We start from the raw sequence: 14,753 nt of genomic DNA on the forward strand, positions 1-14,753 counted from the left end.
CTTTAACTTTGTGCATCACTATTATCTCCATACGAAAAGAAAAATATAAAATATTCACAAAGGAAGATCTGAATTTACAAATAAGTACTCTATGCTTTAGTCCATGTAGTATTTCAAATGTTCTTACTACACCACGCAGATTTTAAGAAGAGACCTGATAACATAGACGATATTAATTATAGCTTAAAAACTGTGTTCTGCTGTTGGAAACCCACTATTCAGAAACCGTATGCTTGTTAATATTAGCTGACCAATCAGAGAGTGCCTAATGAGAATAGGTAAGCAGTTTCCAAGCATGCCATTCTCACAGGAAGAAGGGCGTTTTTGGCAAGCAACAGAACACATTACATCAGGCAAAGGTTTTTGCACCATCCTGACCAAAAGCTTGAGCATTTTTAAACTTTGTTACCAGCGTCGGTGTCGTTCCACTAGGAAAGCTGGGTGTGTCGCCTCTCGGGCTGCAAGTGAAATGCAAGGGATCGTCAGTGCATATTAAGACCCGCGACCTTTGACCGAAATGTTCATCACAGTAGGGGAACTGGTGTCGGTCCCTAGCAGAGGGGGCTGCAAGCCAGCCTTCTCTTCCTGTGATAAAAACGGTCGACATCTCAAGTTGCGTCTTATTCAGTGTTTCATGCTAACGCCCTTTTGCTCAGTCTACACTCTGTGTCATGTTACTTCTGTTATGCAAAACATGAATTATCTGATACCACAAATATGACTAGACACTAGTGAAAATTATGCCAATTTTTCATTGTTTATGTAGAAATAAGCGATCAAAGTCATGCTACATCTCATGTAATATTTAGAGAAATATCCATGATTTACCAAAATATGCACCTTTTCACTGTGTCATGCTATTATGCAATCCTAAACAATGATGATAAAAACAATTTTATTAATGTGGTTGGTACAGAAGCAGTAATTTGTAGCAATGTTTATTTAGAATGGATAACAAAGATGTTGTAATGATTCATATAACAAACCCCCTAGATAAAGTGTTTGTTTACACTATCATGGGTAGATATGACCAATATTAGTCTTTCATCCACTGACCTAATTAGATTCTGAATTTCCGCAGGTGGAATATTTCTTCTTCGTTTGCAGAAAACTTGCATCAAGAGCCATAATTCTATTGCTTTATGATGCTCCATAGGTTCTTAATGGGATTCAAATTTATGAAGATACTGGTCGCTCCATCAGATAGCTATTTTTGCAGTCTAATTTTATCAAGTATTCAACTGTCTTCCTTACAGCATATGACTGAGCATTGTCATGCATGAAAAGCATGTTTTATCTTATTGCCAAATGCTTACTTTTACACCATGGAACATGGAAGTTGCTTTTCGGAAATTCAACATAAGCATCTGCAGTCAAGTTTATACCTTCAGCAGCTTGCCAGTGGCCAATCAGCTCACCACCAATTGTTCCAGTCCAGAAAATCACACCACTACTCCTTGCTGGAGTCTGTCTGTGAGAATGAGGTCTGTCATTTCTGATTGAGCTCTTTCTCTATCTGTTCGGTCCATCATGATACCATTCTAAATATTTCTAGGCCCATTCTACAAGCTTCACTTTGTAGCTGTCCTCCAGTTGAGGTTGAAAATCATGAAACATTTTCCAGGGTGGTGAAGTATTCAACACCTTGTTGACCTTGAGACATTGCTGGTTTTGTTAAATATCTCTTTGCCGTTGGTTTTCTGTTAAACTCTTCCTCAATAAGCGAGTACTATCTTGGGAAACAAATCTGTCCTCTTCCTAACTACATGCATCTTCATGGCACGATGGTGTCTGCCTGTCATCTTAGCAATTTCAAGCGTTGATTTGCTATCACCTAAGTTCATAATGATAATTGTCTTCCCCTTTGCAGATAAATCTATGTTGCGCCCCATAATAACTGCTTTGTTAACAAATTTACAGCAATTCGTCTAATACCATGGCACAGTTGTAGATGTGCAAAGATGGCAGCAGCTTTTATACCCAGGTGCAGTAATCAGTGACAGATGATGCAGATTTACTGTCATCAATGTCTTTGCAGTGTAAGAGAGAAGGTGTCATATCCAGGTGGGGGGAGGGATTGCCTGTGACAGTCACGTTTTATTCCGCTTTGCATCTCATCAGACACTTTGGACTTATAGGAGAAGCAGAAAAAAACAGGGTAGGGGAAATCGCAGGCTTGTGCAGGTCAAATCTGGGGGCCTCGACGTATCCCGCTGGAGCGAGTGATCCGGAGACGGGCCCGAGGCCTGCCGTTTCAGAGGCGAGCTATAGGGGGGTTTGCTGTTGTACCTTTGAACGAGATGTTTACTGTGAATCTATCTAGTAAAACGTCTGGCTGCAAACTGAAAGGCGACTGAAATGAAGCCCCTGGCCAGTCTCATGGTGGCTGATCTCACCGCGAACTCGACACTCTTGAGGGTACCGATTGTCAGCAAAGTGGGTGACGGGACTATGGCTGAAGCAAATATAAAACCCAAAGGTCACTGTTTAAAAACACCATTTCAAAAACTGGACAGTTTGTTATTTACAATGGAGTAATCATCATGGAAGGAAGAATATCCGTGTGATAGAATGTACCCGCAACCTGAATATGGCATTTTTAAATTTGCTATTTCTGTTGTTTCTTTACTTTTCCCCAGCTGAGGACAGTCATGGGCACGTTTCATACTGTACGGATATAGTGTCTTTTTTTAAATAATTAGTTCTTCCAGTGATGCTGGTACGTGATGGGAATTCTGGTTTCTCGGGGGACCAATGAGCCAAGAGCCAGAATGGGTAGGAGGTGGGAGGAGGAGGGTGAGGGATGTCAGCGAGTTGATCACAAAGGTCTCCATTGGGGGTCAGTCCTGGATGATGATGGGGTCTCGGGCTCTCAGGTGCTGGAGGTGACCGTGGGCCGGGCCATGAGTCCTCCTCACGTCGATCTGCTCGCACGGCTGCCTACAGGCCCTCCTGAGCTGGAAGCGAGAAAGCAGCCTCCGGATCATCCTGGAGACAGGGACAGAGTGAGGTCAGGGCCAGGGTCCCACCGGAGCAGAGAAAGGACACCCAAGATCAGAGAAAGCCCCTACTGACAACCTTCACGATCAGCAGCCCCTACTGACAAGCTTCACGATCAGCAGCCCCTACTGACAACCTTCACGATCAGCAGCCCCTACTGACAACCTTCACGATCAGCAGCCCCTACTGACAACCTTCACGATCAGCAGCCCCTACTGACAACCTTCACGATCAGCAGCCCCTACTGACAACCTTCACGATCAGCAGCCCCTACTGACAAGCTTCACGATCAGCAGTCCCTACTGACAAGCTTCACGATCAGCAGCCCCTACTGACAACCTTCACGTCTCAATTCATTGACTGATAAGTGACAGTCTGGCTAAGGAGTGTGTATGTCAGCCTGTGAAGTGATGGGTGGCTGTTTGGGGGTCAGTAATGAAATTTTCACTCTCAGACTGTCATGGGAAGAACTTTCATCAACATGAAAACAAATCACTTTCGATCAGGTACAGCAACAGTAGAGAGTAGTCATATTCTGCGGTGCCCAGAGAGGGTCCGAATCTGCCAGGGTCCGCTGTTAGTGAATATCTATCAATTTACCGTCAGGTCCACAAGGGACCCATCACCGTCTGTGACTGACATCCCCTCCCCCCCATCTAAACCCAAGGGGCAGGAGCTGTGGTGTGATTTTCTGCATGAGAAATATTTCAGAAAGCTGCCATCAAAACATCAAAGAATTATTAGTCATAGTGTGATGTTGAGTCTGTATTAAATAGATCAGTTAGATCTGATTAGATCAGACCGGATATTGGTAAGGTTTTCTCCACTACTGCATAATGCAGCCCTACTCTGACACATCCTAAACTACCGTTTCCCTTTTGTTTGTTTTGAGAGGAACATTCATCTCATTTCTATATCTTTATGTATTGTGTTGTGCTCTCTTGGCTGTAACTGCATGATAAATAGGCCTAAAATCTCTTTTTAAATTATGAAAATGTCATAGTTTTGTATGTAACAGTTTTGGTCAAAGTATAAATCATGATGCAAGGTTGGTAATAACCTCTTCTGGCCAAGTACCCTGAAGGATTTCCGGTCCTTAATCACATGCACGTGTCCACGCCCCAGTAGACTTAACATGCAGAGATACGCACAACTACACAACACGCAAGGCATTTGGAGAAACGGACTTGAGGGCTTGATGACTGCCCAGTTGATTCAAGCAGCTTTACATGGGGCCTACCACATTGTGATTCCATCAGAGGAACTGCGGGCAGACTGATAGGGAAGCACTGTGTTTGCATGAGAATATAATATGTTTCTCATGCAACCGACCAACGTGGGGCATGTGAGTCATCGCACAGTAGCCCCCTCATGTGAAGAATAGAGACATTTTTTGACAAGACCCTTGTGTAAACCATGGGCAGCAAGTCTTAATGGCACCACAGACCTACAATCTCGGAGTTCCTGACATTAATGACTAAAGTCAGTGATAATTTCAGTTCACAGTTGTCCGGAGGTAATTGCTGTGTGTTTCAGGGCTGCTCAGTGGCCTCCTCCTGGCCCATGGCATGTTAAGGGTGATTCACGATGACGGAGATGCACTTTGGAGTGATCACATCATATATAGATCTTTAAAAGTAAAAGCCTCTTATGAAGAACGCTTTGGCAATGGAGAGGAGCGGGTGGGGACTCTGGTAATGATGTCACACTCCTGTGGTGAGGAGGGGTGGGTTGGGCTCACTTTGTCATGCAAAGCAAGGATTAATGCACGAAATCACAATGAATGCCCGCGGACACCTCTTCTGACTTTAATGAGCGAGTGCGCCCCGCCAGGTTCACCCGTGCGGCAGGAAGCTCTCCCAGGGGCCCCACCCTCACCACCCGCTGTCGAACGTTCATTCGTCTCTGGTCCTGCTTGCTGCTAATGGCTCATCCATCAGGATGGCAGGGCTAAATTTAGGCTGGAGCCTAAATTTTTGAGTTTGATACCGAATCACTTGACAGAAGGCTGGTGGTATTGGACAAAAGAGGCTTAAAAAGCCTTAGAGTGGTAGCTTTGCCATGTGCTGTCAATCATGGCTGATTTAAGCCAATGGGAATACATGAAGCATTGAGTGGGAGGAGTCTATAGCCTGTTGGTTCTGAGCCTCACTACAGTGACTTAACTTTGCATGTTTTGAAGCACTTATGATCGACCCGCTATGGGCCAGATTCAGCCTCGTGCTTTACCACAAAACCACCACCCACCGGACACCAATGGGCTCACAGGCCCCACCAGCTACCAAGTGCCGAGAAGTAAGGTCAGGTGCATGTGTGCTGGGCGGGGCGGGGCTGAGTGTGTGCAGGGTTTTGGGGGGGGTGCGGTGGGAGGCTACACTTACCGTCAGCAGGGGTCTAACGGCTGCGGCACTGAAATGAAACAAGCAGCCAGTCATTGACAAGGAAGTGGCAAACACATCGGAGCCTACCCCTGCGCTGGCCCACAATGCACTGGGAGCCGAGCCGGGGCAGTACTGCACTGTCAGAGGCACCCTCTGTGCCCTCAAACCATGAGTGTCATGTGCTGAATCATGCTGTAGGTTTTATCACTGATGAGCAAACGCAGGGTTTAATGTGCCTTGGCCCGTGGCGTCCTGGTCTGGGATCAAACATTCCGGCATTCCAGTGTGCCGTCCGCCAGCTCGGGGCCTTCTGCCACGTGTCCCATAGCGAATGTGAGTCTGGTGTGTCACCAACGTGTACTGCCAGAGCCTCGGGGAGCACTGCAGCTTTTCAGCAGCCAAGGGCTGGGGGGCGGAGGGTGAGGCTGAATATGAGTAGGAGTGGGGGCCTGCATTCTTCCATACTCAATCTATCTTTCAACGGCCTCTTACGCCATACTGACAGTGTTCAGTGACATATGAATGAGGTGAGCTTGTGGTGGTCTCACATGGACAGACCTGACATACCCAATGGAGGGGGGGGGGGTCCAAGCGCCCCCCAGTGACCCATGTGAGACTGGTACAGAGCCTCAGGGTTTCCTGTGGTGCCCACATCACTGGCACATTCTCCAGAACACACTTAAGGGGCATCTCACACCGTCTGGCTTTAGGCCGAAGCCGCGTCATCCGCAGACAGCCCTGATGTTCCGATATAGCGCCGCTCGCTCCGCGGCAAACCCCTGGCTGGCGGTATGCTGGACCTTCTCCTGCCATTTAGCTGCCCACCAGGTCAGGGGGCCCCCTAGGTGGGGAAGCCGAGCTGCGCAAACGGGCCCGCTGGCCATCTGAGCTCGTGCTGAAACCCGGTGAGCGGTTGGGAGCCATCAGGGGCCCACGCTGTAATGTGGCATGACACCTACGTGCGACGGAGATGTGGAAGAGGCTGTGGGAGATGTGGAAGAGGCTGTGGGAGATGTGGAAGAGGCTGTGGTGGGGGAGGGATATCTTTCAGAGAAGTGGAACAGCCAATTGATCGAACATACCTGGTTTCCTGGGACACGAGGAAGAAACTGTCGTCTGGTGCCTCAATCCAGTTGGGCCGTCGCTTGTGGAGCATGGTTTCGACGTTCCGGGGGGTACTGCTGCCGCTCCTCCCGTTGTGCTAGGTGGGGGGATGGGGGCAGGCGAAGGGGATAGGTGTTAACCACAGACTTATTTACCAGAAATACCCGCTGTCTAGTCTCGAGTCATGAAGGCTCATCTTCTGTGGCTTGAAGAACAGCATTTTCCAGCTAATCTTCAGCACACATGAAGGGATGTAATTTACTGTTCTTTCCCTGGTGAGTCACGTCACCCTGAACTTGAGTTCTGCTGCCCATGGGAAAAGGTTCCCCTTATCTCCCACACCAGTCAATCCCACCCAGACAGGACGCGAGAACCGACTCAGTGGAGCCTAGACTGGCTAATTATCACGCTGATGGACTGGAAATCAATCTCATGCAGTTTAACAGTCCAAAATCAGAGCTACACAGGCTTCCCAAGGAGGCTAATGACACTGAAATTGCCACCCGCAAAAGGAGGAGGAGAAATCAGAGTTGGAAATGCTTTTCGCTTTTAAAAGCATTTCCAGCCAATTGATGGATTTCAGCAGGTATCAAGTGCCACTGAGGCCGTCGTCTGTAGAAACATTTACATTTATGTTGATTTATTTAGCAAACGCTTTTGTCCAAAATGGAACAGAAGCGAAGCAGATAATGTATCAGGCTGAGCTTCCAATGAGGAACAAATGGTTAGGAGTATCTGATCATGATGTTTTCATTATGGGACACCAGGACATATCTGCAGGATGCAAATTCATTATAGTCTCAGCACACTATTATATTACACATCATGCATGTAAAAAGTGTTAGATCTAGGAACTGAAATACAGCCATACAGTATCCTTAATAAATTTCCACTTCATGTATAATTTTTATAATTCTATTGTCCACACAAAGTTTGCTGCAGTCATATTTGAAAACACATAATACACAATGTGCAATTGCACAGTATTGGTCATGTGACATAATATTTGTTTGGCTTTTCTTGTGGTAAGATACACACTAAGCATCTGGGAGTGAAGGGACAAAGGAAAGTTCAAGGACAGCGATAAGTGGAGGAGGACTCACCAGTATGGACCCTACAACGTGGCTGGAGTTATCTGTAAGAAAAGCAAAAATGCACAGGATGGAGAGAAGGCGCTGAGAACACTCGGTACAGTTTGGTAAGAGCAGAGAGAATCATGGGAAAATTTCAGCAGAAAACCTGAATGTGCCTGACTGTCGCGGCTCAGCTTCCTGCTGGACCTGGTGTTGGCATCGACAGAGTCCCAGTTCCCTGTGCCCTGACACTCAAAGACGGACAGGCATCCGCCATGTTGTCTGACATCGCTGCTGGCTCTTGTCCAGTTGTGTCACTGCGCTGCTGGCTCTTGTCACTAAGCGGGTAATGTGTGGCTTTATTTGTTTTTGGCTTGGCACGTATTAGATGGCCAGCTTGTTGATCTTATACTTTGAGGTCGCATATCAGCACACAAGATGCCAATTAGCCCTGCCTCTGATAGACTGGGCTTTAGAGATAACCCTCGGGGGGGGGGGGGGCGGTGAGTCTGCTGTGTTTCTGCCTTTATTGGGACCACACAGGTATGTACTTATAGCCACCAGCCATCCCCCGAAGATGGCTCAGTGATTACATTGCTGTTTGAGAAGGGGGGACGATGGAAGAGGAAGGGCAGTAATGGGCAGGCAGGGGCCAGTGCAGATAGGCCTCCGGTAAAGATGTGTTTTGAGTCACCATGTTGCGTGTCTGAAGATGATTCCTCATTCCCGTCTATTCTGAGACCACTCGCAATGAGGACACTTACAATCAAAGGAGTTTCGGTAATCAAGTCCTCCCTGAGCGTTTCACTCTGCATCATGCTCTAGTTCTCGAGTCATGTGACGTGTAGCGGCGGGGATTGTGTATCACAGGTTACCTTGACAACCCACACTTCCCCGCCTCTCTGCTGCCTCTAGTCGGCTGTGGTGGTGGTAACTTCGCTTTCCCAGCATGCTGAGCGGCCCGTGGTTGGGGAGGGAGGACAGCAGGCTCTTGGGGGGCTGGACCCGCAGGCCGTGGGTGCGGGGCGTGCGAGGAGCGTGGGGCGTGGGCCGAGATTCTGAAACGGCAGGACCTTGGTCAATGGAGGGCACTGGTATATGAGAGAGGTACAACTGGCTGGTCAATGGAGGGCACTGGTATATGAGAGAAGTACAACTGGCTCACTGCTTCAAGAGTGTATGTGGGAATTGGGGTTTATATGTATGCATCCCGGTTAATTAAATTCATATTTATTCAGCAAACTTACAAGCATGTGACTCAAAGACAAGTTTTCATCTCATTGCTCAATAAGGATGATGAAGCGACTTGTTCACGTACATGTATGTACAAATGTGTCTGGATCATGCATCTTGGTCGTAATTGTACATGTGCATGGATGACTGTTTGCCTTGTTCACTGTTCATTGTTGTGTTTCTGTGAATGTGTGTGATTGTAAGTGTGCCCACATGTGGCTCACCCAGGTACTGCAGGACACTGGAGAGGGTGCTTCTCTGGGATGCTCTGAGGCGGGCTGGCCTGCCCCCTCCCTCCGGACCTCTGCTCATGTCTGCAGAGAAAAAGAGCATGAGGTTCAGAACATAGCTTGCTATTTCAGACCTATAGTTATAGGTGACAGTGGCCTTTGACAGTGACAGAGGCCTCTGCCGATGAGAGATGGGAGCCACAGAAGAATCAGGAGCACCAAGAATGTGGACAGAATTTTGACCAGAAAAAAACAGGTGACTCCTATCAACAGACGACCTCACGTGCAAACACGCCTTCTCCCTCTGAGGGGACAGCAGATGTCGGGCAGTGTCAGGCGCTGGGTGGTTTTGTGAAAATGTGAACTGAACCACGTAGGATGGGGGGGGGGTCATCCTATCAGGTTCACCCTGTGCTGAGTGCCAGCTCTTTTCCAGACTTATTTCCTCTGCAGAAAAAGCACTATGCACGTCTAATCCATCAAAATGATACATGTGCACCTTCCTCATGACATTACACCTGGAAAGGGGTCCTGGGGCAGTATCCCAAACAGGTCAGACAAGAAGACTGAGACTCCCACTAATTCTGGGGGACACGCAGACAGTCCCACTCCAGCGGAGAGGGATAATGTGCCCCTCATCTACCTACTTGGACGACTTTGACCTGTGGCTCCCAAACCACTCCCCCGACACTATGCATCTACCTGTCTAAGTAATTCAGTCAACTAGTCTTTAAGTCCATAAGTCATTGAATTTGGTGTGAAGGTGAAACATAACTAACGTAAGTGGTGGTTGGTGTCTGAGACCACTTCTACTTCCCCTTGGGTACATGATGTTCAGTTGAGTACTCTGTGATTGTGATTATAACTCTTTATACTCAACTGTCATGGCTGCAGTCATGGCTAGGTTTGGTCTGGAGCAACTGGGGCAGCAATGTGGACAGGTGACAGAATAAATTAATAAGTATGTAAAGTGGGGGGAGGGGGGGCGGTTGGCAGATGGCTGTGTGTGACCAGTAGGAAGCTCTAATCTGGATGAACTTCTCAACCAAACACAAATGCTAAATGCTTGAGTTAAAAGAAAAGAAAAAAAAACGTTGAATAACGCATTTTAAAATAGGGCCATCAGCTTCATAAAAAAGAGAGCAGAGATCTCAGCACACCGAAATATAAAAGGCTTCGTAAGATCTGCCTTTTTTCAAAGAACTGATGGAAAATCACAGAAGTAAATCGCAGAGTCTGAGCTTCGATCCAGTGCTGAACTGAAATGGATGTTGTGAGAGCTGGTGAAAAACAAGCAGAGGTCAGGAGGCTGGGTAATGCCAGGCTAAGACCACCAACCGCTCACTAACCACCTCAGGGCGAGGCGAGCTCCGAGATTAAAAATCTGTCAGAATTTAAATATCAGAATAAAACCTCCAGCTGACATTGACAGGTTTTGAAATTATATTTGAAAATGAATAGGTTGTGGTTGCGGATCTCAGATGAAATGATGTTGATCAATATATTCTCCCTTGCACCATAATTGATGCCCCTGGCCCAGTTCAGCAGTCCCACAAATGATGGATTAATCATTTATTTTCAGCCGCCAGATTCACATATAGGGTGGAGAGATGCAGCATGGGAGGAGCTGATTGGCCATGTGCTAGCCAATCAGGACTCTCTCGCCGAGTGGACAGGGGCTGCAGCTGGCAACTATTTCATAAAATTACAAGAACTCCAAGGGTAATTTAAGCCATGGTTTTATTTATGTTTGTTCATTCATTCATTCATTCATTCATTAATCCATTTTCCCTTTTCTGTTTTTTGAGCAGATGGGGATTGGAAATAACAAGACACTCACAGACACACAGCAGAAGCACAGGAGCATGAAAGGTGATGCAAGAACAGCAGATGGTGGAGAGGGGAATATTCTAATAGAACAACGTCAGAACTTGCAAGTGGGTAATTCATAGTGCGCCAGCCGACAGCAAGCCAGGGTCAGGACAGAAAAACACTCAGCTGACATGTTAGTTTATTCACAAGAGAGGTACAGTTCCCCATAAAGACCAACCAGGCTGGGAAAGCAAACTTCAAAATCTCTAGCAGAGAATTTCCAAGTGCTTTTGGGGTTGCTGTTTGACTCGACCCAAAATGAAAACAGCACAAACAGAGAAACGAAAACTTGAAAGTTATATATATCTTCATCAGCAGTTCTGCTTTCACGTTTTCGTTTCACTGCTGGTGCAGAGGTAGCATATCTCTGCATCCCAAAGCCGCTCTGAAAAAAACAGCAGATCCACCTAGAGTTTGCTTTAAGCAGGACAGGCTCCAGGGGGACCTGAACTAAGGCTTTCAGATGGTTATCTGGCAAACATGTTTCTGCTGGGTCTGAAAGAGACACCCAGGTCTGGCTCTTTCTTGAGCCCTTGATGGCATCTTCTTCTTTAGCTCCACCTCCCACATCCCTCCCAAAAACACTTTAGGAAGTACTTGTCAGAACAAAGGGCTAGATCTTTCTTAAATAGCTTTTATTTAGCAGGACTCATCGACCACTATTACTGTTACAATATATCGTCCATGTTTTTGCATTTAACCTTTTAACATTTACAAAGCTTTCCCTATATATAGAGAAATATATGTGTATTAGAGTGAGTTGGACAGGCATTAATTGTACAAAAGAAACACTGTATTTCTTAATAGTACTTTCTCTCGACTGCAAATACAAGGCTTTTGATAAGGGAACAGCATCAAAGAAACAAGCCGTATAATGATGGAAGACCATCAGCACCTGGGTGACAATTATCTGCATGGTAGACAGTCAACTAGGTGTCCAGGTAGCTGATTATTGTGCAAGCTCAAAAGGTTTCTTTCATGTTTCAACGGCCACATTAATGAATCAGTCTTGCATGTGCATGTAATCAGATAGTCAACTAGTATGCCAGGATTGCATTGTTCCTGTTGGATACTGTGACAATAATGGAGTCTATTCTCTTCTGTTCCATTTAGGGGTTTTATCACAAGGTGGCAGCAGTGTACACATTCAAGCACAGTTTAAGTCATAGATACCATCATTAGTTACGTGTCATCTTCAGCTGTGCCAAGTCGTATTGCTTTGATAGTTTGGAAGCTTTCATGGGGCAGCATCCAGCATTCCAAGAAGAATATATCGACTGGCTGACCTGCCAGCTTCAGATACAGGGAAAAGGGGGTGGCGACAAGGAAAAAGTCTGAGCCAATCACTGACAACTATTCAGATCAGCTTTGAATCTATTCCCAGTCAATGCCCAGAATAAATCAGAATCTACCACATTGAAGAACTATATGCATGGACATTCAGACTCAACAGGAGGACTAGAATAAGACTGATTTTGCCAAGCCTTTTGATATTCAAGAGGCCTGAGAGGAACGGTAACCATGAAGGTATGATAGACAGTTAGGAGGATTCTAGTGTCAGCAACTTTTTCTATACTGACCTTTAAGCCACTCTGCTGATTGGAAAAAAAAACCTTAAGAAATAAGGTAATTAGATAAAATTCTGCTAGTTGTTTCTCCTCTCCTAGGAGCCCAGCGATACCTGTTAATGGTAGTCAACCAAGTTTACCCCACCAGGTCCTCACTGACAACCAACAGCAAGAACTGCATGTATTTTTTGTAATTAATTACATCTTATTTTACACATGCTGTTTATACAACCATTTCATGATGGATTTAAAAGAAAAAAATGCAAAACAATCATGAAAACTGATTAATGCAGAGGCAGCGTTGTGTGTGATGGGCTCAGGTGTGCTTCACGAATAGGACCTACTGGGAGAGACTGCCACTGTCAAGCAGACACCTCCACCACGAAGGCTGCAAAGTTCAGAATAGGCTCATGAATTAAATTCTGGCAAACATAACACACATACCGATGTGCTGGAAGACCGTTTTCGTCAAACCTTCAAGTGCATTAGCTTGCATAGTATCTATGAAGGGTCTCAGCAAATTACGTTTCGTCACGTTTTACTCTGCTTCATTCCGGGCTGGGTCCAGAACACAATACCTAAGGGTGCATCTCAAATGAGTGAGGGGGCACGATTCCCACCACCGTGTCACAGTCATGGACTGACTGACTACCACTTAAGGGAGGACATTATTAATCTGAGGGTGGTGTACACCCTTAGGCACCCTAGTTAACCAGAGTCTGGCTTTATTGGAAACAGGGTGAATCCTCTGTGCCGCCACACTTCCGTTCTTTCTGACTGTCGTGAAAGTTTTTTTTTCTTCCTCTAACTTCATAAAAGAAAGTGCAAATCCCAGGGGTGACAAAGGCTATACAAAAAGTGTGACCCTTTGCAGAAATAACCAAAACACACTGAATAGTAAACCAGCAAATTTAATCAAACTCAATATAAGTACTGAAAATAAATTAGACAATAAAGCACCCTTTGTTTTAGCTTGCGACATTTTTCGGTGTGATTTTATGTGAAGTGTGTTATATCTTTAATGCAACAGTGTTCATCGGAGGTCTATTTAACATTAAAAATGATTAAATCATAAATCGAAGTTCGATATGGCGTTTAATGAAAACTTTTATTATTGTCTAATTTTTGATTAATATAGTTCATAGATATTCTATATGTTGGTTGTAATTCATGGGACAAAGTTATCACGCTACCTTGAATTAACAGGTGCGTAGAAACAGTAGAACCCCCACCACCACCCCCCACAATATTTCATTTGAATCGATTAAGCCCCCGAGTAAATAAGTCTTCGTATTTAAATATCAGACTCTCTACTACGCCGTTGACTCCATATCGCCTGCCCTCCTGAGGGATATTGGTCTCGTTGATGGGCATAAAGTTGACTGTGTAATTGATTTATCCTAGAAACTGTTTTACTACAGTTATTTAAAACAGAAGGCTATGGTCCGCTAGCACTGTTTCTTAGCACAAATAGTGTATCACTTTGCAGTATTTTCATCCATATTTTATCAGCAAACAGCAGTTCCATCGTTCGCTTTTCCTAGCGTTTGGGCCCCTTTCCAGGGCGGCCCTGTCAGATAGCAGGTCACGTCATTTTCCCTACAATAATATAAACATTTAAATTAGCCGACTGAAAAATCGATATTAAACGTTAGAATCGAATCTCATAATGAAAACAAAGAGATCGAAAGAATCCATATTCCAGTGTCCATCTGTACAAATCCCTAGTACACACCAGAATGTACTATATACTTCCTGCAAGTATCAAAACTACGCCCTTATCCGTTATTTGACGACCACCATATATATATGGTGATCAAACCCAACAGATTATATACAAGGTAATAAAACTCTTACATACATGTAAATGCGTGTGCGTGCGGTTTTGTCTCGCATTGAAAATCTCACTCCAGTCCACAACCCTGATAAAGGCAAAACCACTAGAGCAACAAGCATATTTTTGCTACACAGGGAAACAAATTCATCGCAATCCTATGTCATACCTTCATCTCATCAGCCCTCCACCACAAAGCCCTCCATCGCATTTTAAAAATATAATTTTCGCATCCCAAAGACATATTCCGAAATATTACCGCACCTGGCTCAGATTAGCGTGACATCTGCAGACTTGTTCACGTGGGTCACGCGGCACTTGTGATATTACGCAAGTCTCGCCAATGACTAACAAAACCGAAGACGGGAGATCTTTTGCACTTGCTTGCGCGAATCAGCTTTTAAATACCTAATGTAGGACCCGGTATAGAACACGATCTGCATCTTGCTCAACTCATG

At 45.5% G+C, this 14,753-nt stretch overlaps 1 protein-coding gene and 1 long non-coding RNA gene across 4 annotated transcripts in view; one reads left to right on the forward strand and one right to left on the reverse strand.

Annotated features, from left to right (window-relative positions):
- Nucleotides 1-922: 922 nt before the first annotated feature.
- LOC111848822 (metastasis-associated protein MTA3-like) overlaps nt 923-14,753 on the reverse strand; it is a 38,715-nt gene continuing 24,884 nt past the window's right edge. For 2 of the 3 annotated variants that reach the window (XM_023821149.2, XM_023821148.2), the window contains exons 15-20: nt 9,016-9,105; nt 8,434-8,616; nt 7,589-7,620; nt 6,464-6,582; nt 5,382-5,409; nt 923-2,988 (exon numbers count right to left, since the gene is read on the reverse strand). In XM_023821149.2, the coding sequence (XP_023676917.2) occupies nt 2,941-2,988; nt 5,382-5,409; nt 6,464-6,582; nt 7,589-7,620; nt 8,434-8,616; nt 9,016-9,105 (500 nt within the window). In that variant the 3' untranslated portion in view covers nt 923-2,940. The remainder of the gene's footprint in view (nt 2,989-5,381; nt 5,410-6,463; nt 6,583-7,588; nt 7,621-8,433; nt 8,617-9,015; nt 9,106-14,753) is intronic. The other variant, XM_023821150.2, reaches the window with a different exon arrangement.
- Nucleotides 10,616-13,360, forward strand: LOC111848825 (uncharacterized). Its single transcript, XR_002839399.2, has 3 exons — nt 10,616-10,743; nt 10,833-10,958; nt 12,007-13,360. It is a non-coding gene; the product is annotated as an uncharacterized lncRNA (long non-coding RNA).

Source organism: Paramormyrops kingsleyae, chromosome 3, assembly GCF_048594095.1.
Source record: "Paramormyrops kingsleyae isolate MSU_618 chromosome 3, PKINGS_0.4, whole genome shotgun sequence".
NCBI lineage: Eukaryota > Metazoa > Chordata > Actinopteri > Osteoglossiformes > Mormyridae > Paramormyrops > Paramormyrops kingsleyae.